The sequence below is a fragment of the Dendronephthya gigantea genome, unplaced genomic scaffold (assembly GCF_004324835.1).
Source record: "Dendronephthya gigantea isolate DGI-Jeju-01 unplaced genomic scaffold, DenGig_1.0 000050F, whole genome shotgun sequence".
In the NCBI taxonomy this organism is placed as follows: Eukaryota; Metazoa; Cnidaria; class Anthozoa; order Malacalcyonacea; family Nephtheidae; genus Dendronephthya; species Dendronephthya gigantea.
Window position 1 is genome coordinate 1,263,645 of NW_021163060.1, and position 24,378 is coordinate 1,288,022.

At 38.0% G+C, this 24,378-nt stretch overlaps 3 protein-coding genes across 3 annotated transcripts; 2 read left to right on the forward strand and 1 right to left on the reverse strand.

The window, feature by feature from the left end:
• Positions 1 to 262: 262 nt before the first annotated feature.
• LOC114528605 (pre-mRNA-processing factor 6-like) lies at positions 263 to 15,954 on the forward strand. Its single transcript, XM_028550270.1, has 28 exons — positions 263 to 414; positions 529 to 588; positions 878 to 956; positions 1,080 to 1,198; positions 1,368 to 1,446; positions 1,559 to 1,653; positions 1,955 to 2,036; positions 2,159 to 2,287; positions 2,386 to 2,480; positions 2,604 to 2,668; positions 2,938 to 3,065; positions 3,359 to 3,485; positions 3,565 to 3,683; positions 3,858 to 4,020; positions 4,388 to 4,496; positions 4,590 to 4,659; positions 4,749 to 4,870; positions 5,001 to 5,094; positions 5,420 to 5,541; positions 5,632 to 5,725; positions 5,836 to 5,886; positions 6,177 to 6,251; positions 6,582 to 6,645; positions 6,719 to 6,856; positions 6,963 to 7,228; positions 7,661 to 8,249; positions 10,537 to 10,709; positions 15,871 to 15,954. Exons 1-26 carry the CDS (start codon positions 338 to 340, stop codon positions 7,817 to 7,819), a joined length of 2,781 nt encoding a protein of 926 aa, XP_028406071.1. The 5' UTR covers positions 263 to 337; the 3' UTR covers positions 7,820 to 8,249; positions 10,537 to 10,709; positions 15,871 to 15,954.
• Positions 15,955 to 16,435: 481 nt separating this feature from the next.
• On the reverse strand, positions 16,436 to 17,780 carry LOC114528623 (pleckstrin homology domain-containing family A member 1-like). The gene has a single exon (XM_028550291.1). It carries the CDS (start codon positions 17,647 to 17,649, stop codon positions 16,813 to 16,815), a length of 837 nt encoding a protein of 278 aa, XP_028406092.1. The 5' UTR covers positions 17,650 to 17,780; the 3' UTR covers positions 16,436 to 16,812.
• A 1,556-nt stretch (positions 17,781 to 19,336) lies between these two features.
• Positions 19,337 to 23,639, forward strand: LOC114528613 (translation initiation factor eIF-2B subunit delta-like). The gene is made up of 13 exons (XM_028550279.1): positions 19,337 to 19,404; positions 20,312 to 20,481; positions 20,830 to 20,988; positions 21,119 to 21,185; positions 21,295 to 21,478; positions 21,600 to 21,714; positions 21,826 to 21,902; positions 21,998 to 22,100; positions 22,319 to 22,449; positions 22,522 to 22,613; positions 22,708 to 22,793; positions 22,939 to 23,119; positions 23,417 to 23,639. Exons 2-13 carry the CDS (start codon positions 20,344 to 20,346, stop codon positions 23,623 to 23,625), a joined length of 1,542 nt encoding a protein of 513 aa, XP_028406080.1. The 5' UTR covers positions 19,337 to 19,404; positions 20,312 to 20,343; the 3' UTR covers positions 23,626 to 23,639.
• The last annotated feature ends 739 nt before the right edge of the window (positions 23,640 to 24,378 follow it).

Genomic DNA, 24,378 nt, shown 5'->3' on the forward strand with positions numbered 1-24,378 from the left:
GAATGTCAAACTACACAACACTGATTACGAGATCCACAAAAAAAACAGCTTGGAGTGAAGGTGGTTGGGATGAGGGTGAATTTCTCTAGGGTTTCTGGGGCGAGGGTTGGATTGATGGTGGGGGTTTTAGTGCTTGTATGTTGAACCACTTCAATGAACCATAGTGGGACTGGGATGGTGGGACAAAATGGGACGATGGTGGGACAAAAAGGAAGAATGGTGGGACAAAATGGGACCATAGTTGGACCATGGCTGGCCAGGTTACCAAGTCACAGGCGCCATCTTGGAAAAGTTTGAAAAGGAAGCATTTTAGGCTTTCATAAACCTTAGAATAAATATGGCTTTTCTTAACAAGAAGAAATCATTTATTGGTGTGGATGCCCCGTTAGGATATGTTCCTGGTCTTGGCAGGGGGTATGTAGAGTTAAAAATGTGTTTATGTTTTTTGAATGTTAAAGATGATGATGATGCAGTGATGTACAGTATATAATATCCTTTGTCACATGAAGATGTCTTTTCAATTTATAGGGCAACAGGCTTTACGACACGTTCAGATATTGGTCCAGCTCGTGAAGCTACAGACGTGAGGTAAGAACATCTTAAACTGCTCTGTACCCTAGAGCTTTTCCACGGCTGGTAATTGGAAATATGTAGAAATTATGTAGCACGTTATTGGAGGGTTAATTTGGACTAAAATTGTGTTGCAAGTAGCAGAGTGTATTGGCAGGCTGGAAAGTGTGCGAATTATATTCCTGCAATTTGTGGTTTCTCCAAAATCACCTGTGTGCCGCAGGAATAAAGAAATAGAGAAAACATCAAAACCGCTTCCCCAATATCTTGGTTGAGGGAATAATATCTGGTTCTTTTTTTGAAATAGTGATGAACGTCACATGAATGTTCAGAAGAAGAAGGACGATGATGATGAGGAAGATCTTAATGATACAAATTATGATGAGGTATGAAAAATATTTGATTGAAATAAGTAGGGAGATGTAGAACAGGTTATTGCTAGCCTCAAGGTCATAGCTACCAACCAGGGTAGTAAGGCAACCATGTTATGGTTAAAATGTATGTTATAGTTTGCTGGTTATGGTGGTAGTTTATTTACAAGTGGTCCATATGAGAAAGATGATATTGAAGCAGATGCAATATATGAAGCTATTGATAAGAGGATGGATGACAGACGAAAAGAAAGGAGGTACTCTTAGCCACTTATGTGTAACTACAATGTCTTAACAATTTCATTGCTCTGGCCATCCGAAAAACCTTTCAATTTTCCCGACATGACTAGGAACTACAGTGCATTGCTTTGACAATAAAAGTTTCTTCAACAGTAAAAGTTCACAATGTTTTAATATCTTTTATAGAGAGAAAAAATTCAAGGAAGTTGTTGAGAAATATCGTCAAGAAAGACCAAAGATTCAGCAACAGTTCTCTGATTTAAAGGTTATTATACGTATTTGCCTTGTGAAACAACCTTAGTCTACTTGATCTAAATTTCTAATTTGTTCATATTTTGCATAATGATAATTTTGTATCATGATCATATTTTTCATAGAGAAAGCTTACGGATGTTACAAAAGACGACTGGGACAACATTCCTGAAGTGGGCGATGCAAGAAATAAGAAACAGAGAAATCCAAGAACTGAGAAGTAAATATCATTGCTTTATCATATTTTCTTTACCTACTCTCACAGCTGTTCCACAAAGCAAACAACTGAGTTTCTGCTGCTGCAGTCATCTACTACAAGCCTAACCTTTTTTAAAAGTAAAATCATTGAAATTGTCCCAAAAACAAAGTACTAACAATCCATAAACCTCAAGTCAGCAACTTACATACGGTACTAAAAAACTGTCAAAACTATAGTCATCACTGTCTTTAGTCATATATAACACATATTCCTCCAGTTTTTTCATGATAAATTTCAATTGGGATTATCTTTTTACCTGCAGATTTACACCAGTTCCAGATAGTCTTATAAAGAGTACAATCAGAAGTGGTGAGACTCATGCTGCACTAGATCACAGACAGCAGGTAAACTCAAATATGGTCTCCATACATTATTCTCTTAACATGTTACATAGTGACAGAATATTAGGTAGTAAATGCCTTGTGTTTTGCTACTAATTTTTCTGTCTAATTTTTCTATCCCTCAGCTCCTCGCTGGCTTCCAAACACCATATCCTGGTGCGGTCACACCAGGTTTCTCTACGCCATCTGGTGACCTGGATCTCACCAAGATTGGCGAGGCTCGTAAATCCTTGGTTGGCGTCAAACTTGATCAGGTAACATCCTATAATAAAGAAATTTCACAATGACTCCCCTATGCCTTGTGGCTATTCAAATCTTTGTTGTTGCAGCTTTTTACACTTTTTGTCAACAGGCATCAGATTCGGTGACTGGGCAAACTGTTGTTGACCCAAAAGGTTATTTAACCGACCTTCAGAGTTTGACTCCAGCTTCGGGAGGAGATATTGGGTGAGTTAAATACTTTAAAGGCAGCGGTCATCTCTGCAGGTTTTAAGAAACTTGTCAGTGTTTGTTCAAGCAGGTTTGATAAAGGACTGGTAATTACTTGCATGTAAATTGTTTTCATTTTAGTGACATCAAGAAAGCTCGTCTCTTGCTAAAGTCAGTGACAACAACCAACCCTCACCATGGTCCAGGTATGTTGTCCTTTAGTTGTCATTTTAGTTGTCCTTTTAGTTGTCTTTTAGTTGTCCTTTTAGTTGTCCTTTTAGTTGTCCTTTTAGTTGTCCTTTTAGTTGTCCTTTTAGTTGTTCTTTTAGTTGTCCTTTTAGTTGTCCTTTTAGTTGTCCTTTTAGTTGTCCTTTTAGTTGTCCTTTTAGTTGTCCTTTTAGTTGTCCTTTTAATTGTCCTTTAATTGTCCTTTAGTTAAACTATTCTTAATGATATTTTGATGGTGTATATCCAGGTTGGATAGCGGCAGCTCGCTTGGAAGAGGTGACTGGTCGAATGCAGTCTGCGAGGAATATCATTATGAAAGGAACTGAAGTGTGTAGTAAAGATGAAGATGTTTGGTTAGAGGCTGTGAGACTACAGGTATTCATTCAAAGAACATCGTTTGAACAAATACAACTGATAGTAGTTGATATACGGTACATTCAGAGCGAGTTATAATGTTCAATCTTTTCCGATCAAATGGTAATAATGAGTGAGAAATACAGAATTACTTGTTTTAAGTCTTGCGTTTGCTGGGTTTTTGCTTAATTTGGGTTGATGATGATGTTATCCAAACTCTAATATCCTCATCGTTCCGGATTGATCCGACAAAAAGATTGAAACTTATCCTTAAGATCCTGGATTCTTGTCCAACTTTTTCTTCTGTGTTTCAGCCGTCTGAGAACAGCAAAGCAACAGTAGCCCAGGCAGTTCGAAATCTTCCGCACTCTGTTCGTCTTTGGATAAAAGCAGCTGAACTAGAGACGGAGATAAAGGCGAAGAAACGCGTTTATAGAAAAGGTTGGGCTTGATTGTGTCGTGTTTGACAGACTGCTGAAAACAACATCCACAGGAGATTAAACCATGATTTTTATTTTAGCCTTGGAGCAGATTCCCAACTCAGTTCGACTCTGGAAGTTGTCCGTTGAGTTGGAAGATCCTGATGATGCCTGCATCTTACTTAGTAGAGCTGTTGAGTGTTGTCCTCAAAGTGTTGAGGTATTTTATGCTTATATAATACTTTTACTCTAGTTTGGCTTATCCGTGATATGTAGCTCTATCAGCCCCATGTATGTAGCTCTATCAGCCCCATCAGTTCACTAAACTAAACTAAACTAAACTGTGATGTTTCAATTCCGTTTTTTTAACCGTTTTCTCTGCTTTTTTTTCTAGCTGTGGCTGGCTTTGGCCAGACTAGAGGTGTATGAAAACGCGAGAAAAGTGTTAAACAAAGCTCGTGAAAATATCCCAACTGACAGACAGATTTGGATCACAGCTGCTAAACTGGAGGAAGCCAACGGCAACACCAACATGGTCACGAAAATCATTGACAGAGGTAAAGATGGAGTTATCGCATCTTATTGGTTCCTGTTCCATCTCTCGCTGATCAATTGCGCTCGTGATTGGTTAATCTAATAGATATATCGCATCTGATTGGTTCCTGTTCCATCTCTCGCTGATCAATTGCGCTCGTGATTGGTTAATCTAATAGATATATCGCATCTGATTGGTTCCTGTTCCATCTCTCGCTGATCAATTGCGCTCGTGATTGGTTAATCAAATGGAGTTATCGCACCTGATTGGTTCATGTTCCCTGAAAGATAGCGATTCAAATCTGAATCTCGCTGATACAGAAACATGTAGGGTCAGGATGAATGATGAATTCTAAGCATACAATTTATTCTACGTTTGTTCTTTCTCAGCTGTAACCTCGTTGGTAGCAAATGGAGTGGAAATCAACAGAGATCAATGGATCAAAGATGCAGAGGAAAGCGAGAAATCTGGAAGCGTCGAAACATGTCAAGCTATCATGTATGAATATTGTAGCATCACCTTAGACCCATGCAGCCCATGGTCTGTCGTTTGATACACAACGATGTTAAAACTTGTCTTTTCTTCTCACAGTCGCGCTGTCATTGGAGTTGGTATTGAAGAAGAGGATAGAAAACACACGTGGTTGGATGATGCTGAGAGTGTGAGTGATCATGTGACTGTCATGTGATATTTCACGTGTTATTTTAGTCGTTTAATTACTTCCTTATTTCCTTTCTCGTTCATTCGCAGTGTGTGGCAAACAACGCTTACGAATGTGCTAGGGCTATCTATGCCCATACCCTGACCGTGTTTCCAAGCAAGAAGGGAGCCTGGTTACGAGCTGCTTTCTTTGAGAAGAATCATGGAACAAGGTTGGTGGATATATCTTTGTTGCCAAATATCCCTAGTTTTCCCTGTTAGTCCCACATTGATGATGCAGTAAGAAACTGTTGTTGATATATGTCTCTCGTTAGAAAGCAAATGTCTTTCTTTGTATCGCAGAGAGTCTCTTGAAGCACTCTTACAGAATGCTGTGAAATATTGTCCAAAGGCTGAACAACTTTGGTTGATGGGAGCCAAATCAAAATGGATGGCGGTGAGTGATTGCTGCTGTATTGTGTGTATATGTTTGACTGTCGCTCATTCATATTTGCGTCAAATTGTGGTATATAACAACTGCCTTTGGTAGACAAAAACACTTCTCGACATTTTGACATTCATCATACGAATTCTCCAGGCAAAGCCGCTTAGGTCGAGATGTCGAGAAGTGCTTTTGTCTATTTTAGACAGTTGTTATACCACATTTGATGCGAAGCTGTTTGAAGACGCTACAACGCTGTTCCCTGGTTATCCTCTGGTTTATTCATTTGGAATGAGATTTGAACCATACGATGAATTCCAAAGATCGTGGTTTATTATAGGGAGATGTTCCTGCAGCCAGATCCATCCTTGCTTTGGCTTTCCAAGCAAACCCAAACAGCGAAGAGATTTGGTTGGCGGCTGTGAAACTGGAGAGCGAGAATAATGAAGATCAGAGGGCAAGGTTTGTATGTGATGTGCTTTTCAAGATTAGAGGATTGATTACTCTTGTGCTTGCATGTTTGTTGAATACTTCACTGCCTTTCATTTCTAGGAAATTGCTTCAGAGAGCAAGAATGAACGCTTGCACTGCTCGCGTGATGATGAAGTCTGCGAAACTAGAGTGGGTTCTAGGAAACATTAAAGAGGTGAGATAAGTAGATTGCTAACTTATGAAAACTTCTTTAATTATTGGATGTCTGTTGATCAGTAATCTCTCACGATTTAATGTTTATCTTTATATTTTTGTACTTTGTAGGCCATCACATTATTGACTGAAGGTGTCCAGAAATATCCAGACTTTCCTAAGGTACACACTGAATATACCATTCTCATAATCACATAAAACGCGAGAAGTCTGATGTTACCAAGTTTGAGATCATTTGAGGCATTGAAATAAGTCTTCATGAAATCAAACAAGCGCATTGTCAGGATGGTCACACCACTGTCAGATCATGTTATTTACTCATTTTAATACCCCAAAGTCATTTCACAATTCGTTTAATCTCGGCTAAGCGGGATCGTGTAGACAGCCCCTAGCGTGATTCACCAGTGTGTTTCTGTCCTTAATGAATTTTTTATCGTAATCTTCATCTGTAGTTATGGATGATGAAAGGACAAATTTACGAACAAGAAAATAACGAGGAGGATGCCAGAGAGACGTATAAACAAGGGGTATGGCGGATAACTGACCATCGTTTTGTTTTTCGTATGAATCTCGAAGTCCTTTCACTAGCTTCTGTTTGTTTCCAAGGCAACGTTCACACGGAACTGGAGTGATTTAGGACCGTGCTTGGATTTGTCTGGCTCAAGTGTTTCCTCGGTAAAATTGGATGAAAATTTGACTGGTGTTAGCTGTGTGTTTACCGGAGGAAACTGGACGAGTTCAAGCACGGTCTAAGATTCGTCTAAAATAAACCTAAAGTTAGGCTCCGTGAACATTCAAAACGTGACTATTGCAGAACTGGGTTGTACGACTAAAGCAATTACATGTTTATGATTTAGGTGAAGAAATGCCCGACGTCCGTTCCTTTGTGGATTTTGCGCTCACGAGTTGAAGAAAAAGCAGGTAAAATGACTTCGTTGTTTTGGCGTAAATCAAAGTGTACTTTAATGAGGTTTTGTTGTATAAAATGATTTAGGTTTATCGACAAAAGCGAGGTCTGTGTTGGAGCAGGCGAGACAAAGAAACCCAAAATGTCCTGAATTGTGGTTGGAAGCTGCCAGAATTGAAATACGAGGAGATAATAAGGAATTCGCGAAGAAATTAATGGCTAAAGGTTAGTGAAGTTTTACTTGATACAAGGTGTCTGAGCTCTTAAACCGACCATCTCTTGCATGATTAGTCATCTGTCAACACTCGTTCAACTCTTAATCTTTCTTCAGCGATCCAGGAATGTACAACTTCAGGAATTCTTTGGGCCGAAGCGATTTTCATGGAAGCAAGACCTCAGCGAAAAACGAAAAGCGTCGATGCTTTGAAACGTTGTGAACACGATCCTCACGTCCTTCTGGCTGTTGCAAAGTTGTTCTGGAGTGAGAGGAAGGTGACAAAGGCCAGAGAATGGTTCAACAGAGCGATCAAACTAGATCCAGATCTTGGAGACACTTGGGCTTACTTTTATAAGTTTGAATTGCAACACGGCACAGAGGTGAGAAGATTGCAGTTAATCCAACCATCTCGGAAGGAAAAAAAAAAGGGAAATTGAGCTAGAAGATTAAGCAAATGTCCGGTTTCAGACGATGATGCTAGATTTATTATAAGTCAGAGTCTGCCAACAACGATGAGAGCTTGACTAAAATCATCCGCATTCCTCAGGTGCTGTGGTTCATGAATTAATACCCGGAGCTTAGGCGAAATATACCAAAACATGACACCGTAAACTATAGGTTGCATGACAAATCAATGCTTCCTGCCTTCCAGGAGAATTGGGTGAATTTTATTAAAAGCGAGAGATATGGAAGTAACGACAATTTTCGGGGACTCCTCGACAATTCGTGAGGGTTGGAATGTCAGGGCGATTGTTTTATTTGCTTTAGTATCTTCATCAGTGCATTTTGTATTGCGTTTGTTCTTTCTTTAGAGCCAACAAGAACAGGTTTTGAAGCGCTGTGAGGCTGCTGAACCTCATCATGGCGAGACCTGGTGTGCTCGCTCTAAAGCCGTTAAAAACTGGAGGAAGAAAACTAAGGACATTTTACAAAACGTCGCAAAACATTTGAAACCAATTGATAGAGAATAAGTTAGTATTAATGGTGGTAGTGCCTTTACGTCACCAGGGCTTATGCTGATCAGTGCACTAATGATGCTAATAGGCTGGTAATCCATTGAAATCTTGCGGAGAACTATCTAGTTTAATCAACTGTCTTTGGATTTATCTTCTGGATTTGTCTATGATGGAACAATTTGATGGAACTATAATACATCGCATCATTTGTAAATAAAAATAAAATTCAATTCAAAGTGAAATCTCTCAATCCCCCCCCTGAAAATGGTTTCCTCCATTTTGATTGGTTAAGAATTTTTGCGCTCGAAGATAAAATCATGAATTGCAAACTTTACTAAATCTGCAAAGTTTCCTTGAATTAACCTGAATAAAATGAAATATTTTCATCTATGGACTGTGAAAGGCGAAGCTAAAGTCCACAAAGAGACAAAGTGATGTAGAAACGGTAAGATTTATTGTATATCAGTTTTGCATTATATGGAAGTTTTAAGCTTTGAGATAATGGGATTAGTCTCATTTCGAAGTGAAAATTGTATTAGTTTGATCCAAAATTTTAGTGTAAATGGCATTCTTGTAGGTCTATGTCCGTTACTGCATGTGGAAGGGCATCCGTGGCGAAGTTTACGAGCGTTTTTTTATGGATAGTGTAAAAATCTTTGTACATTTTTGCGAATGAATTGTTCAAAATTTGCCGCCATTACGAAGTGTTTGCGCGCGGACGGAAGTCTGAGACTAGGAAATCAAATTTTCAACTTGATGGAGATATTTGAAGATGCTGAGGAAACGTAAAATAATATTTATATTTTTAGTTGAACTAGTTATTATATTTGCTTTATACATATGGGGTCGAAGACTAGCATTTGTACGAGAATTTTTCATTGAGAGACGATGTGGAATGCAGAAATACAGATCTCTGCCTCCCAAACAAGAGGAACCTATGAATCAATGCCAGGAATTAGTTGATATTGCAGTTTCCATGTTGAATGGCGAGAAAATTAAACTGCCTTTTGATACTTCGAACACTAGATGGAAATTTAAGCAAACTGTGGATCTTGAGAGTTATCGCAAAACTAATTTCAGATGGAATTATCCATGGGAACAAGCGAATAGTCGGCAAACTATGAAATATTTACAAATATTTAACGTTTCTGCTAAGAGTCTTCCATTTAAGAAACACTTTATAACATTTGCTGAAAGTTGTTGTGATATTTCAAAGAAACGTGCTTTGAAACATGCGCTTGGTGTTGGCGGCTTCGATGTTGCAAAAGCTCATGATATGTGCTCAGTGAAACCTGCATTCAGGCAGGCACACCGGAATATCATATTTCGACGGAAGGGTGCAGGGTATTGGCTTTGGAAGCCTCATTTGATACTAAAAACTTTGCTTGAGGACATGTCTTATGGCGATGTTCTTATGTATGAAGATGCTGGTAGTTATTTACAAAAAGATGCAGGACCTTTGCTAAAACTTGCAAGTGCATCATCTCAAGGGATAGTTGTGTTTACCCTACAACTTTTAGAGAAGTATTACACCAAAGGTGATACATTTCTCGTTATGCAAATGAACTATCCAGACTTCATTGAGGTTGCCTATCAGAGCTTAGCTTCGTTTGTCGTTATTCGCAAAGATTGCCAGACCTTGCAGTTTGTTATGGAGTGGCTTGCGTATGCGTCTGACGCACGTGTGGTGACGGATGATCCAAATATTTACAATAGAAAAAATCATGACGGATTTATCGGACATCGTCATGACCAGTCAGTGCTGTCTTTGTTGTCAAAAAAATGGGGATTGCTGCAATATAGAGACCCCAGTAGTTTGTATATGGAAGATAGTGATTATAAGGTTTACGGTTTTGCATCTGGACCATATGAACAGGTTATTGTGCATGATAGGTTTAGAGCTTAATATGATGTAGTACTTAGTGTTAGATTGTAGTTATGAACAGAATACTGTGCATGACTGTCTAAATTGTAGTTCTGTCTGTAAATATCCTTAATCATAATTTTAAATATGTGTGTAAGAAGAGATTTATTAGTATAACTTCTGTGTTTAATAGTTTAATTAAAGGTTACTCCACTTTGCAGTTGAGAGCTGAATTGTGTGGTTGCATCTGAAAAATACTACACTATATATATCCCCTATGAAAATCACTCTCAGTTGATGAAAAAGGTTAAATAGATTTGAGCAAAAAGTTTCACTCCCTGTCAGTTGAATATTCATCTATCCAGCCCCACCAAAAAGAATTAGGCTGGTATGCCTATACCCAACTGATCATGAATTTCAAATCCTAGTGGTAGACAGAATTAGCCTTTCTTGTGAGAAAGGCTAATTCATTGCAAGCTAATGGTCTAACATGAATCACCAACACATAGTCTTATTTACCACCAGAAACTGACAGTACTCTGCCACCAATGAGTAAAATCATCTGACATTACTGAAACATAGGAAATAATGCAACAGACAGTAGGGCTGATCTTGGTGCATCGCGCGCTCACAGGGTTAGCAACTAGTCACTGGCTAATGGCGTTGTTACCTAGCAATATTCTTTCCCAGATTATTATATTAAGTCGTATGGAGTTCGCTAGAAATCAATTTAGTTACGTCTGAATGCATCACCAACTTGCAACAGGAAATATTTGCAGATGAACTGACAGTATTCATGTCGTGCTGATTAAAAAGAGAATGCAAAATATTCCCGTTTATTGACGTTTATTTTTTCTCTTTACTTTAGAGTTAATGAAATAATGGAGTATCAGATGTGACCATTAAACACACGACATTCAACCCTCGCCTCCCACATGATGAATAATTCAATTCAAAATTGAGTGGGTTGACAGACTGCCTCCACGCCCATATTTAACATGACGTCATGCTGGGTTGATTCTATATCGTAACGCTCATTAGGTAAGGAAATATTTAATAATATTAATTTACACATCAGAATGTGAAATATGACGAAAACTTATCTATTAAACATTTAATTTTTTACCAACGGCAGTACCTTTCTTCGCCGCTTTTCTAATCTGAGGAATTACTGTTCAACAGCATTTAAATTATCCACATATATTCTAGAAAAATACTTCAAAAAGGTATTCTGTATTGCACTTTAATGCGCATGATGGGCATTGTGATTAGGGCGACGGTTTCTTGGTATTTTATCGTGGGCGATTTCATTCATTGCTCTTAGCGTAAGTTAATTGATCGACGAAAGATAATTTCTACCGTCACTCGTCAGATGAAAATGATACGAGATTGCTAAGGCTAGGTTAGTGTGGTCGTGTAAATATTGGAGATAAATATTGAACATTACTAGCAAACAAACGGGCATCAGTAATGTGAGTTTGGAAAGCAGTCAAAAATGGTAAAATTCTTGCGCAAACCTTGAGCCTTTGCCTCGATACCTAATTATCGATCTTGTGATGTAAGTCGCGACTATGCGGTTAGGTTCTCTCTCGTTGAGTGTGGGCGAGTGTCAAGGTTCGATTGACGAGATTTTGATGAGAGATTGTGTTACAACAGGCATTTGGATTGTTGCTAAGTACTCTTGTGTTGATCGAAAATAAATACTCTAGTTTCATATGGAAAAACAACTTTAGTTTCATATGGAAAACAACTTGATTTTTATTGAAATACATGTGGCGATAAGTTATGTTATTAGGCACAATGTCGCCTGTTACGAAATTTAGACTTGCAGAAAATATTTATGCAATAGCAGGAATGATCAGCTTAAAAGTTTTGCAACTCTCGATGATTCCATTAATCTACCTTCACACATCTTCACATGCTCTGGAAGGGCTTCCGTTTCCATCATGTGAAGTCATATCTGATCCTAGCATCCCTTGGTATGTCTACCACTCCAAATCATATCTTCGGATCTCATCAATTTCCGTTCAATTCATTTAACGTATACATATGTCTTGTCTGTGGTTGTTAGATTATAAATATAAGAAAACCTCTGTTAGAATTAGTATATTAATATGAATCTATAAAATAGAAAGTTCTAGTAAATCTCGTGACTCTTTAAAGCTGTTGATTGATGGCTTTCAGCTATTCACCTTTGTAAAGACAAACTGCAGTCTGTTATAACACGATTGCATTCAGAGTCAATGAACGAGATGTATGACAGTATGAGAATGAACATGAATTAAATGTATATTTTATTATTGCGTTATGCAAGAAATGTACTTATTCTTTAGTATCCGTCTGTGTTCTGAAAATACTTGTCTAGATTTCATTTCACATTCAAGCTTTCTTTCCAATCTTGGCTACATGCAGTAATTTAATCCTCGTAGTAAAACAAGTCAAAATTTCACATGATCATAAATATTATGAACGTCAGCACGTTCAGTTTTCACCTTGATTTCGTAAGAAATAAATTCAGATTAAGTATTAAATGACGGTTTTCCTAACTCGTATAAGACTAAACAAATCTATAGTTCGTTTCCTCTCAGGATATCATCATCGTCCGGGAACATCCCCATACGACAGAACACCGTCAACGATTGACAATGATTTGACAGATTCAGCAATCTCTCTGTATGTAAGATTACATCGTTTCTTATTTTGGTAACATGACATACTGACATATGAATCATCAACTTTTTCAACAGAATTTAGCAGCATAGTCACATGGCGACTTTCAGAACATATGGACCGATGCCAAAGGGTCAAATGCTTTTTTGTATTACGCAATATACAGTATACAATCTTATCTATATATACTTATTGGTAATTGCATTCTTAGTAATTGCATTCAAGAAAAAAATAACAGCTTTAAGGAGACAAAAATTATACTACAGATTCTAGTGTTTTATAGCTAGATTTCACGTTCCACACACGCAGTGTCTTTCAGTATTTGAGAGTTATGCTTTAATTTAATCAGGTCTCGAATCGACGTCGGGTTTAGAGGTTTTTCAAAAATGCGTTAAGTATCAGGTCGATTTTTCCAGCAAAGATCTTCCAAGGTTGTCTAATGTGCGAAATATTAGTTGAGGATTATCTTCCTAGCAAGGTTTGTGGGTGAGGCATGTATACCAAGCACCAACCCACGGGAACGGGAGAGTTTCTTGTGTCTTCGTTCTCGTGAAGACGTCAACGGAACCTCGAGGCTACCATAATTGATCGATCACGGGAAAAAAGCATTCAAAAGTCAGACAATAATTGCAATTATCCCGGCATCTTAAGAATTTTATACTTCCTTAAAAATGAAGCAATTCCCAGTATTGAGAAATTCCCATTATTATCAAACGTCAAGCGCATTGCGTAAACGGAAGATATATTAAAATAAAACATCGATAATGGAGGCCTTGGATGGGCGATTTCTAAAAACAACTCGAGTTCCCACTGGGTCTTATAGAATATTATAAAAATAAACACAGTTATTGCTTCCTAGCTAAGACATATGACATACATTTAAAATACTAAATTGCTTTTCTCATTCAAATTTCTGTCGACAACGAAGTATGTTTCTCACATTACTATCTCAGCAGACATTTAGATTCTACAAATAGACTTTGTTATTGCGACAATGACGGCAGCCATTACGTACGACGCGTGACTGCGTGAGCCATGCAGTCATGGATTTTCTTCAGTTAGTATCAAGCCATCTTTCTATAGCTAGCTCTTACACCACTCAAGGAATAAAAAAAGAAACTAGATCAATGAATGATTCTCGAAAAGATTAACTTAAAATTAGGTGGAGTTCTTACAAAGGCTCCCTGAGACCCTGACCTAAGCTTAAAAGGTTAAAGGTGATGATATTTGGGTGTTTCAACCATCTACTCACTCTTCACGCAAGAGTTCCCCAGCTTGCAATCCTCGTGTATTTGTGGCCCTGCGTGTCGGTTTTCAATTATACCATTCACTGCGAGGAATCTGTGATTTGATTCTTACGATATACCTCGCGCAGCTGACAAGAACGTCTATCCCCATCTCTGTTGAATCAAAGATATTCTCTAAAATCTGATGACAACTAATCAGATACGTGATTTTATTTCGTCTATTCTGATAGCAACGACTGAAATAATTATTTTCAGCTGCAGGTTCTGCCGGTGACAAACGGGAAAGCTCATTTCCGATCTTAACTTATCAGACTGAAAAAGAACAGGTGGATTCTTCGCCTGCTAAATTAATCGCCAAAAATCTAATTATAAAATAGTATTTCAAGATCTAGGAGAGAGATTTTTATCGTTGGCACGACATGCACATATCACATCCCACGTTCCTCAATTTCCCATGAGCAAAGTCTCTGTAGCTTACACCACGTTCACGCCAGCAATTTTTCGTACGATTTTCTCCCTTTGGTAGATGTAAACAAGTGAATAGTAACGAATTATCTGATGTATAAGAGTCTTATTCGAACATCCGTAACTTGTCCACTCGTTAACATCTATCACAAGAAGAAAACCAGCAAAGCTTGCACGTGTAAATTGTAAACCTAGAAACGGAACTCCGGAAGCCTAGAAACGTTGGTTTGAATTCCGTCGTAGGTCTGAGTGGCACTTTCTTAACGATCCCTTTTGGCATTTTTAAACGTATATTTCTACCCTCGATTTTTTAACTCTTCGTATTGAAAACGCCAAGTCGTATGATCCTCTGTTTACTAGACCGCATGCACAATTGTTAATTCGCTCTGTGTGATTTAGGTTCAAAGTTGACAGGTAATTCTGTAAAATTGTTTATTGTTTTTCTGTTCCAAAATGCCTTATAAGTACATGGGGCCATGGGGAGCGCAAATCATTCATCACGCATAGACATCGAATCAACATCTCGTGCGCGCTCCCTGTGGGGACTGTTATTCACCTTACAAAAAGGGATCTTACCTGTAACATGAGATATGGTTGCGAGGCATTGTACACACACTTCTGTACACTAAGGTGTGCCTGACACTTCTGTACACTAGGGTGTGTGCGTGACACTTTTGTACACTAGGGTCTGCGTGCGTCTGGCAATTAACACGACAGCGCAAGGTGGGAGAAAGTGGAACTCTTCGGATAATATTTTGTAGATTATAACTTTATATATAGATTGACAGGGCATTATCTGTCCTTAAGATGACTAAAATATAGTCCACATGTACGTATAGTGTGATTAAACTACCGCCACTCTACCAGGTGTTATATTTTCAAGAAAGACACTGGGTGGCCTAATATAATTGAATAAAAACAGTTTCTCAAAACTTCTTTGTGTATCCATCTAATCATTGACGCCTGTAACAATACTCAAGTAGACGTGACTCAAACAATTGTGTATCACTGAATATTTGTTGACATAAGACGCTGATATTGCTTCGGTTGTAAGCCTGGTGCTTGAGACAAGTTTCGCATTGTCGTAGTTGAATTCATAAAGCTAGAATTTAAGAACGTTGTAAACTTTACCTGCAAAACGCAAAGTTTCAAATCAAATCTTGAAAATCTGCGACGTGGCAAGTATTCTGTGAACTGCACGTTTTGATTACATTGCTCAAACACATGTGTCAACACTTTGTCACCTTAGGACACGGTCGCTATGACCAATAAACAGACATATAGTGTAGATCCATTTCATAAACATAGCGACAAAATACTGCTTCTCTTTCCTTTCCAGTTTTGAAAACAAAGCCAGTTATAAGATTGAGAATATATTCAAACTTATGCGGTCTAGGGAAAAAAACCCAGACAATTCTCCAGCCTGATTTTCAATCCAACTTTTTTATTTTTGAACTTTTCCTTGAATGACCTAGTTCATGGGATTGTGCCCGGCTGGGGGAGGGAAGATATTGATTGAGAAAGATGAAGAAGGCCGCTAGAAACAGGAACTGAAAGGGAGACGAAATTATTTACCCCTTGAATTCGTTCTTTTTTAAATGTATTCTATCAAGTTCTCTGTATCGTTGTAGGCAAAATTCCATGCATACGTGCTCAGATAAAAAATTGCTCTCTAGTACTCAGTACTGTAGACGTTCTTGACTGATTTACCCTGAAACTACGAAAGAAATAAAATGCTAGGTTCTCGTACAAAATGAAATTATTGTATCAAGACAATTCATCTGCGATGTATCTTATAGTTTATCTTCTTTTTTTTTCAGGCGATATTAAAATTAAAAGGATAACGAAATAGCAGGTGCTGTTGAGAACTCAAAAAGTATCGAATGACTTGGCAATCTGATGCTGAGGTAAGACATTCCCGGCCCTCGTTGGATCACTTTACGCATGATTTTCACGAATGGTATTTCCTGAAGGTGCAGTCATTTTAGACGACACGCGTTCCGTTATATTTCAATGTTTCACTGCCTCGTTTATAACCCTGGTCCGTCGGAAGCATCTTAATATTCATAAGCTTTGTGCGTCAGATTAAAAAATGTCTAAGTCAATCTTCCGTCCTTTGTTTGCCCAACAGACAATGCGTCTTGATTAGTCCGAGCTCATAGAAAATCATTATCACATACCATGGTCGTTGGATTTTCAACAACACAAAGAATACACTTATCATATGGTGATTCTCTTTGCTTGCAACTATAAACCGTTTCCTTATTCACTAGATAAAAACTAAAAGGTCCTAGTGTTAGGCGTAAGCGAATTATGAGATTTGAGAAACCATAGATATGTCGGAGATTCAAAGAAAGACGCATACATGATTTTTTTTAACTATTTAATAACTTAGTTGTGATAAAGAACACGTAACTAATGCATTTCAGCATGTCGCGCCTTCTTCGTATTTTTACATGATATAAATCTAATAATTTAACAGGAAATATATTATTTATCTTGTACCAGTGTACGGTTCTATATAAGGTTTCTCATGTACATATGCCAATATCATATTTCAATCTGAACCTAAAAGCCAGGCATAAGAGCTATATCTCAAAATTAAGGTTTACACAATAATCTTAGTCATCATAAAGATACAATTCATTCAATATAGCATAATAAATAGTCTCCTAACGCCTTGGCAACAGACAATCGTACACGCCATCCATAGTAACGGCAATCACTGAGCGTATCCAAAGGCGAGTATAATGAAAAGTTAGTTAGGAATTGCCAATACAGGATAAATCAATATAACTATCACGCCAGCCTTTGAATTCAAACGAAGACAAGGCTTTGAGTTTACGAAATCGTCCTTGTGATTTCTTCACCTTTTTCGGAAGTGTTCGTGGACTATCTGTGCTGTCTAGTTGCCTGAGCTCAGCTAGGCTACCCAGGCTGCGCGAAGGACGACGGTTTGAGAGTCTATTCTGTGTTTCGCCGTCTGTCACATGAAACAAAGAAGCGATGTCGCACGACTCTGTTCTAGCCATGCTACGAGGTGTATCATTGTTCATTGTAGCCACGGGTGACACGCTAGGAGATGCCGTACCTTCAGAGACACCACTATCCGTACTCGAAACTGACAGACTTCTCTCCTCTCTGTACTTGCTGAGTGTGAAACTGGACACTAAGTCTTCTGAGATCGCCGTTAGCAGCGCAGTTAACCAGTTATTACGTTCGTCGTTGGAAAAACAACACAAACAAAATGTTTTAAAATAGAAATGTCTGCTAGCCATACGCAGACAATACTTTGGTTTGCTTTTTGTGTCAATATTATCGATATGAACGGAGAGTCTCGTGAGAGGAATCACCCCTAGGGGAGCTCCATCCTTATCTAAAATACTTCGAAAATACAACAATCCATCGTTTCGTAGCACAAAATATCTCGTTTTCCAGTACTTTCTCATCGACCGACTCTGTTTAAAGAGATATCCTTCCCTGTAGATGACTCCAGTATAGTTCGCTCCAGTTGGAATACTGTCCGTCTCGTCTCGATCAAACATCAAATCATGCAAGTGTTCAATGCTTGCTGATAATGTCTTACGAATATCCCTCATTCTCTCTACACACTTCCTCACAATCTTCCTGAGAAAACACAAGCTTCTATATGATCTTTCTTTATGTTTCAATCACGCCACCGTATCGAACCACCTTCACAAACGCTGAAATACTAAATAACACGATCATAAGGTCGGTGATTTTATACCAGCGGATGACGTCATGTGTCAACATCGTCAAGCGTGACCGGAAACCCAACAAGGGGTCGTCAAAATCGTGTTTCAAAGTTTCATGTTGAATTTGATTGTTTTCAGCTTCGTAGACTTGTTAATTGAGTAATTTCGAACCGTTTTTGAATTCAATATCTTCTTCCTTCACTTGCTAAAGATCACTTGAAAGGCATCGCTAATTCACAGCAAAACAGTGAACGTATTTTCCTGGTAATCTAATTCTTACCTCATCAAACAGCGCAAATTAGCCGTTCTTCTGCGAGTCAGAAAATACTCAATGTTCCTTTTTTAATCTTAGCATCTCGAGGCAAACGTATGGAACAATATGATGCAGTTTGAATGCTGATCTTGTTTAAGTTCTAGTTCCTATAGAACAGACAGTTTCAGCGCGGCAGCTGACAGCTGTATACTCGGCCCTCGGGTACGGGCTCCCACTACACTAAGGTCAAGTAAGGCCACTATAGCCAGTATGTGATATATGTTATATACGCTGCTTCAGTTTCAACCTAAGATATTCCCTATACGTGCGCTAGCTATAGGCGCTGTAATTGACTGCTTCAAAGAGAATGTTAATGGCGTATTTTTTCCCGTCATATAAAAGTTCAACTCAGCCGTTTGTCCCTCAGGGGTAATCCTGCTAATTATGATGTCCGCTGTTTTTCCCAATCAGGGCATTTCCGTTAGATTTACGAAGAAAAAGACGCGTACTTTGTACCGTCACCGACGACTGATGATCCGGCACATAATTTGTAGTATAGGGATCGTGAGTAGAGACCTGCTCACCTCCTACACAGCACGAAGACTCGAAAAGTACATCTGTTTGAAGTTACCCTGCCTCACGTTTGATTGCTTAAATTGACTACATCATGCTTTGGTTGTTATTCTTATCAAGAAAACGGAATCTTTTCTTTCAAACGAATGATAATTTGCTGTTTCAAGTGGTTCCTCTTAGCAAAAATGTACAAAATGTGTCAAACAAGAGTTGAAATCTCTCAGTGGCCTACCAAGAGGTTTCTACCAAGTCTTAGTTTTCTTTCATCCTAGCACTAACAATAACATATTTTATTGGCCTTTTCTCAAATATCGTAAATACCTAAGGCGACTTATTTGGTCTGACGCGCAGAAGACGCCCAAATCATGTAAAGGAAGCGTTTGTTTAACTCGTCATCAAACTACAACTTTGCTCTTACGTAAAAAGTGACATCATAAGTTGACAAAAACTCTCATTTAAATGCTTATCTTTCAGCTTTTCGTCAGGACTAACTAACGTTTCCCTAGAATTTACAAAAAATTCACAATATGCCGTCCAACAACTCTCCTAGCTCTCCACTTTCTTAGTTATTAGATCAGTTTGACCCAATAACGACGTTTAACTACGTTTATCGGATTATTTTCTTAATTTTTTTTTATCTTTTCAATTTACGTCTTTTGTGAAGTGTCAGACCTGCAGACGTGCGGTATTATATATTTAGCAGGTATAAACAGCTGCTCATATTCATCCTATGACGATCTTAGCTAAGACGTCAATAATACAAACTGAGGTGGCACTTTCAGCAGAAACAGTTGATATAAGACACGATCCTCGTAGGTATTTGATGTGTTTTTAAAAGCAAATTGTTTTTAGAATATTTTTAGAAGCAAAGTTGAACCGCGCTCTTGAGATAAAGGGTTTCAAAGGTTATATTTTGGCATGATATTTCAAACTTGGGTTTTCAGTATAAACAGTTTTCTTTCCGTAGTTCTCAAAATGATGACATATTTAGACCTAAAACGAGATGTGTAATGCAGCGAATGATTTAACACACGCATTGTCAGCGATTTTTTCCAAGTTCTCTTTATATGACATTGAAAGAAGCCATTCATGAGATATATTAAGAGCATCAACCAGGCAACCACTTCCCCATATTCATCCTTGCCAGGGATATATTTAGCAAGGATAAACAAGGAGAATATCGTGTTGCTGGTGCCAAAGAACTTTTCCGCTAATCGTCTTTATTTTACTATGAGAGAAGCTCACATGTCACTTCATTAGACATTCGTCCGACCCGAATGCGACAATGTGCTGGCAGGAAATCATGGGTCAGGTTTTGTTTTTTTCACACGAGTTGTTTTTAGCAGAGATCTTTATTCCTTTCTTATAACAACAGCGTAACCATTCAGTGCTTTAAAGCCATCAGTAGCATCTTAGCAGTACAGTGTCTATGTGAGATCAGTGGCGAGGAGAACGAGCACGCTAGGGGGCTTGGTGTCCCCCCAAGCTCCCCCCTGTACTATGCACTACTGTACAGTACTGTATATTCGCTAAGCCCCCCCCTGTATAATTATTCAAATTCATCCAAAATGCGTGTACCCACGCAAGAGCCACGCAATGTGCGTGGTTGGAAGCGTAACATGATGTAAAGCCTGGGTACGAGCTTGAGTCATTGTATTAAGGTGGAATGGTGGACTTTGTGATTTGTTTCTCATGATTCATGAAATTCCCATAACTTAGATAGTAAAAGTGACTGGTTCTGGAAGGGGATAATGGAAGACAGTGCTGGTGCTTCTAAGCCAGGCACAAGCAAGCAGAAATCAAAAGGGAATTATTCTGGAGGTGGAAGCCAGGCCCAGGGAGAAGGAAAGTCGAAAGCACAACTAAAGGCAGAAAGAAGAGCAAAACAGGTAAAAAAACCAACTTATGATGGAAACAATCTTTATAGATCAGTCTGTACAATATTATATAGCACTTTAAGTTAGACTAAATATTGTCTTAGTACTCCAATACTTCATCTCATCCTAGTGTTGCATATTTTCATGGTTAAATTAGAGTTTTCTCCAGTAAGTGGCATCTTATGAAGAAGCAATTGTGTGATCCTCTGATCATACGTGACATTGCTATTCTTTTTAGTTACACTTGGAATATGAAGCCTGTGGAAATAGGCTCAGATAGCAATGTACCTTGTGTGATTGGAGAGAATCACCCAACTTGATTGTATTTAGCTCCATTAAATTACTAAATCTGTTGTTAAGGAGGCTCAACGTGCAGCCAAAGGTAAACATCCGAGTGGTCAAACAACTTCAGAGGAACTAAAGCCAGTTAAAGATGTGGTGAAAGATGCAACAAAAGACACAGCAAGTGATTCAACTAAATCAAAAGCAGAACTGAAAGCTGAGAGGAGAGCTAAACAGGTTTGAGATTAACAGCTGAGAATTTGGCTCTTAGGATGGAAGATTCTTAGGGGATCAACTTATGTCCCTGCATGTCAAAATCAGATGGAGAAAAAACTGATCATCACAATTAATCAAACTGTTTTCATAGGAAGCTCAGAGGCTAGCCAAGAGTCAAAAACAAGACACAACCACCAAGACCAAGGGAAATGTTGATGGTAAGATTTAAAACATGCCAAGATCTTAGAAAGAGATGTGGGGAGCCTTTGAAATGGTCATCTAAATCACAACTAACTATTAAATCTCTGTTATATTCTCTATGAAAAGCTGGAAGAGCAGAGATTCGAGTCTTATCAAGTGTTCAAGCTGATAACGAGAAGCTACAAAAGAGAATTGCTAAAAAACTTGCAAAAGAGAATGTCCCACAACGTACATCAGTGCAGAAGAAAGTTGGTCTTTTTTCACATCTTCATCAGTATGAAAGACAGCAAACTTTGACTAAGGAGATTAAGTAAGCTTCAAGATTGCTCTATCTGCAACTAGATTTGAGATATTTTATTTAAGATTTTTATTCATTAATTGATAAGTAAATCTTATGAACTGTTCTAACATTAGTTTATCAAATTATTAAGCTTCAGATCTGGCAGCATCCATCCAGCTATTATAAAACTGGGTCTACAACATGCAGAGGGGATCATTTGTGGCTCAAATGCCAGATGTGTCTCACTTCTAGCAGCCCTAAAACAGGTACATCATGTCACTATTAATATTTCATCTTTAGTACCATCCTTGTATTGACAAATTATACCACATTAGACTGTATTTGACTAAATAGTTCTACTCTTGATGGTACACTAGGTGATTGCTGACTACTCAACACCTCTTCAAAAAGAGTTATCAAGAGACTTGGAAGCTAAACTAAAACCAAATATTACGTGAGTTTGAAGTACCTTAGTCATCTTATTTTAACATCTTTTTGTATCTATATGAAAATGGTGTGCATTTTTTCATGTTTTCTTTTTATATTTAGGTTTCTGACACAATGTCGTCCGCTCTCGGTCAGCATGGGAAATGCAATTAAATACCTTAAGCTGCAGATTACGCAAACACCACCTAGCATGTCTGAAAAACAGGTATATGATAATTCCATACCGTAGCCAATAAGTCGTGCACTGCGGCCAGTTGTATAAAGGTTGGTCCAGCTTCTGTACAACCAGGCTCTGATGTTAAAATGATAGTGGATATATTGTACCACTTTTGTTCCTGAGCATGTATGACTGGACTCACTAAATCGATGATTAAAAGATAATCATGGTTTTGTCTAATAGCTAAACTCTCTTCCATTTTTTAGGCAAAGGCAAATTTGATAGAGAAGGTTGACAAGTTCATCAAAGAGAAAATATTTCTTGCTGGTGAAGCAATTTCTAAAACCTACTCCATTCAGAAAGTCCATGATGGTGATGTCATTATGACATATGCCTGGTAAGATTCATGTGTACGACGTGGTAAAGCGTTTGTTTTCTACCTCACCATCATTCAATTTAAATATTTCAGTTCATCTCTGATCACAAAGATTTTAAAAGATGCGTTTCACAGTGGAAAGAAATTCAGGGTTATAGTTGTAGATTCAAGACCAAAGAATGAGGGTAAGAGATTATAAGCTGACCAGATACACAACTGTCTCTTTTCATTAACCTGGCTGTTCCTCTGAAGTTAATTTTTAAAAAAAAATTTTTGCAGGAATTCACTGTCTTAAACAATTGTTGAAACATGGCATAAAGTGCTCATATGCACAAATAACATCATTGGCTTATCTCATGAAAGAGGTAAATATTTTAAAGTTCACATTGGATACCTTTAGACATGTGTGTTAACCACTATGTTCATCTAGGAGCATGACATTGTAAATCTAAGGTGAAAACACATCAGTACTAATATTTTCTTTTCTTCTTTTATTTTCTACAATGTAAGGTTTCAAAAGTATTCCTTGGTGCTCATGCTCTGTTAGCTAACGGTTGTGTGATGTCCAGAGTTGGTTCAGCTATGGTAAGCTTGGTAGCAAAGAGATCCAATGTTCCTGTTCTGGTCTGTTGTGAGACTTACAAGTTTTGCGATCGAGTACAGACAGATGCATTTGTGTTCAACGAACTAGGTAAGTCATAAAACTACTTTGTGTTGCTTCGAATGTTGACAGTAGAATTCAATGTACCAACTACATTTATTGGCTGGCATTAGTTTTTATAATTGCTTGGCCAAATTTATCACCTAAAAATATGCTTGCATAAATGCATGGCAATGTTATACAGTTGCAGTGGTTAAAGGTTGCTATAGATTTTGGAATTGTTAATGCTACTGCATCGAGATTCAGTCCTGAATAAAGAAGATAGCAAAGCTCTGAATACAGAAACTAGAAATCATAGTTTCTTTTGTAATATCTTATTCACCCAAGGTGATCCTGACGATCTTATTCCAGACCGGAATGCAGTTGGGTCAGAGACACTTCAAAACTGGCGACAACTAGACTCGCTCAATCTCCTAAATTTAGTATATGATGTCACTCCTTCTGACTTTGTTTCCATGGTGATAACAGAAATTGGAATGATTCCTTGCACTTCTGTACCAGTCGTATTACGGGTAAAAAATGTGGAATATCAGTAGACGTCAGGTTATAATACTTTAATCTCACATTTTTCCTTATTCAACCCTTGGAATATTTTTCTCTTTTCAAACACTTATGAAACATGACATGAAAATATTGGTATTTACACTTGCTTTGAATTCTGCTATGCTATCGATTTTGTTTATCACAGAACCTCAGGTTGTTTTTTTTGTTCAGAGTTTGACAACTTTCAGCTAAACTGACTTTATTATTTATTTTTAAAACAATATGAATAGAAAATTTGATGTTTTTCCAAAGAATGCCTAATGCAATTTTTCATACATGCTTTACACTATAACTATCCAAATTTCTAATAATCTTTATTTCTTTTTTGCTTTTTTGGCAGCAAGCCTTGAGTTGTGAAGATTAATTAATTCTTGCATTTCATGTTCAAAGTCTGTACTTGAGACTTTAGTATGTTTAGAGATGGCTGCAGTCTTATCTTCCTTGGAAGCTGTTTCTGGATTTTTTGAGGTGGATGATTTTTTTCTTTTCGTGTTGGTTCCATGTGATCTATGGAGACTCTTTGCTTTCGTTGGTGTTGTCTGATCTGAGTGGGACTTTGGCTGAAACAGTGATGAACATGCATCTCTTTGAATGCTGAATATGTACTGAATCAGGGTAGGCTGAAGGGCTGGTGAATGGTATGATGTAAGTATTGCCTACCTTTGATGTTGGTGTAACAACAGTGGTGTTTCCTCTTCGTATTCGTCGACCATTCAAATCATACTCTGATTTTTCAGCATGTTTCA

What these genes read in the sequence shown, in the direction of transcription:
- LOC114528623 (XM_028550291.1), bottom strand. Translation starts at nt 17,649, where the DNA reads ATGAGGGATATTCGTAAGACATTATCAGCAAGCATTGAACACTTGCAT.
- LOC114528613 (XM_028550279.1), top strand. Translation starts at nt 20,344, where the DNA reads ATGGAAGACAGTGCTGGTGCTTCTAAGCCAGGCACAAGCAAGCAGAAA. An exon ending in CTAGCATGTCTGAAAAACAG is followed by an intron (nt 22,101 to 22,318) that starts GTATATGATAAT and finishes TCCATTTTTTAG; the next exon opens with GCAAAGGCAAATTTGATAGA. An exon ending in GTCATTATGACATATGCCTG is followed by an intron (nt 22,450 to 22,521) that starts GTAAGATTCATG and finishes TAAATATTTCAG; the next exon opens with TTCATCTCTGATCACAAAGA.
- LOC114528605 (XM_028550270.1), top strand. Translation starts at nt 338, where the DNA reads ATGGCTTTTCTTAACAAGAAGAAATCATTTATTGGTGTGGATGCCCCG. An exon ending in CACGAAAATCATTGACAGAG is followed by an intron (nt 4,021 to 4,387) that starts GTAAAGATGGAG and finishes GTTCTTTCTCAG; the next exon opens with CTGTAACCTCGTTGGTAGCA. An exon ending in GAAACATGTCAAGCTATCAT is followed by an intron (nt 4,497 to 4,589) that starts GTATGAATATTG and finishes TTCTTCTCACAG; the next exon opens with TCGCGCTGTCATTGGAGTTG.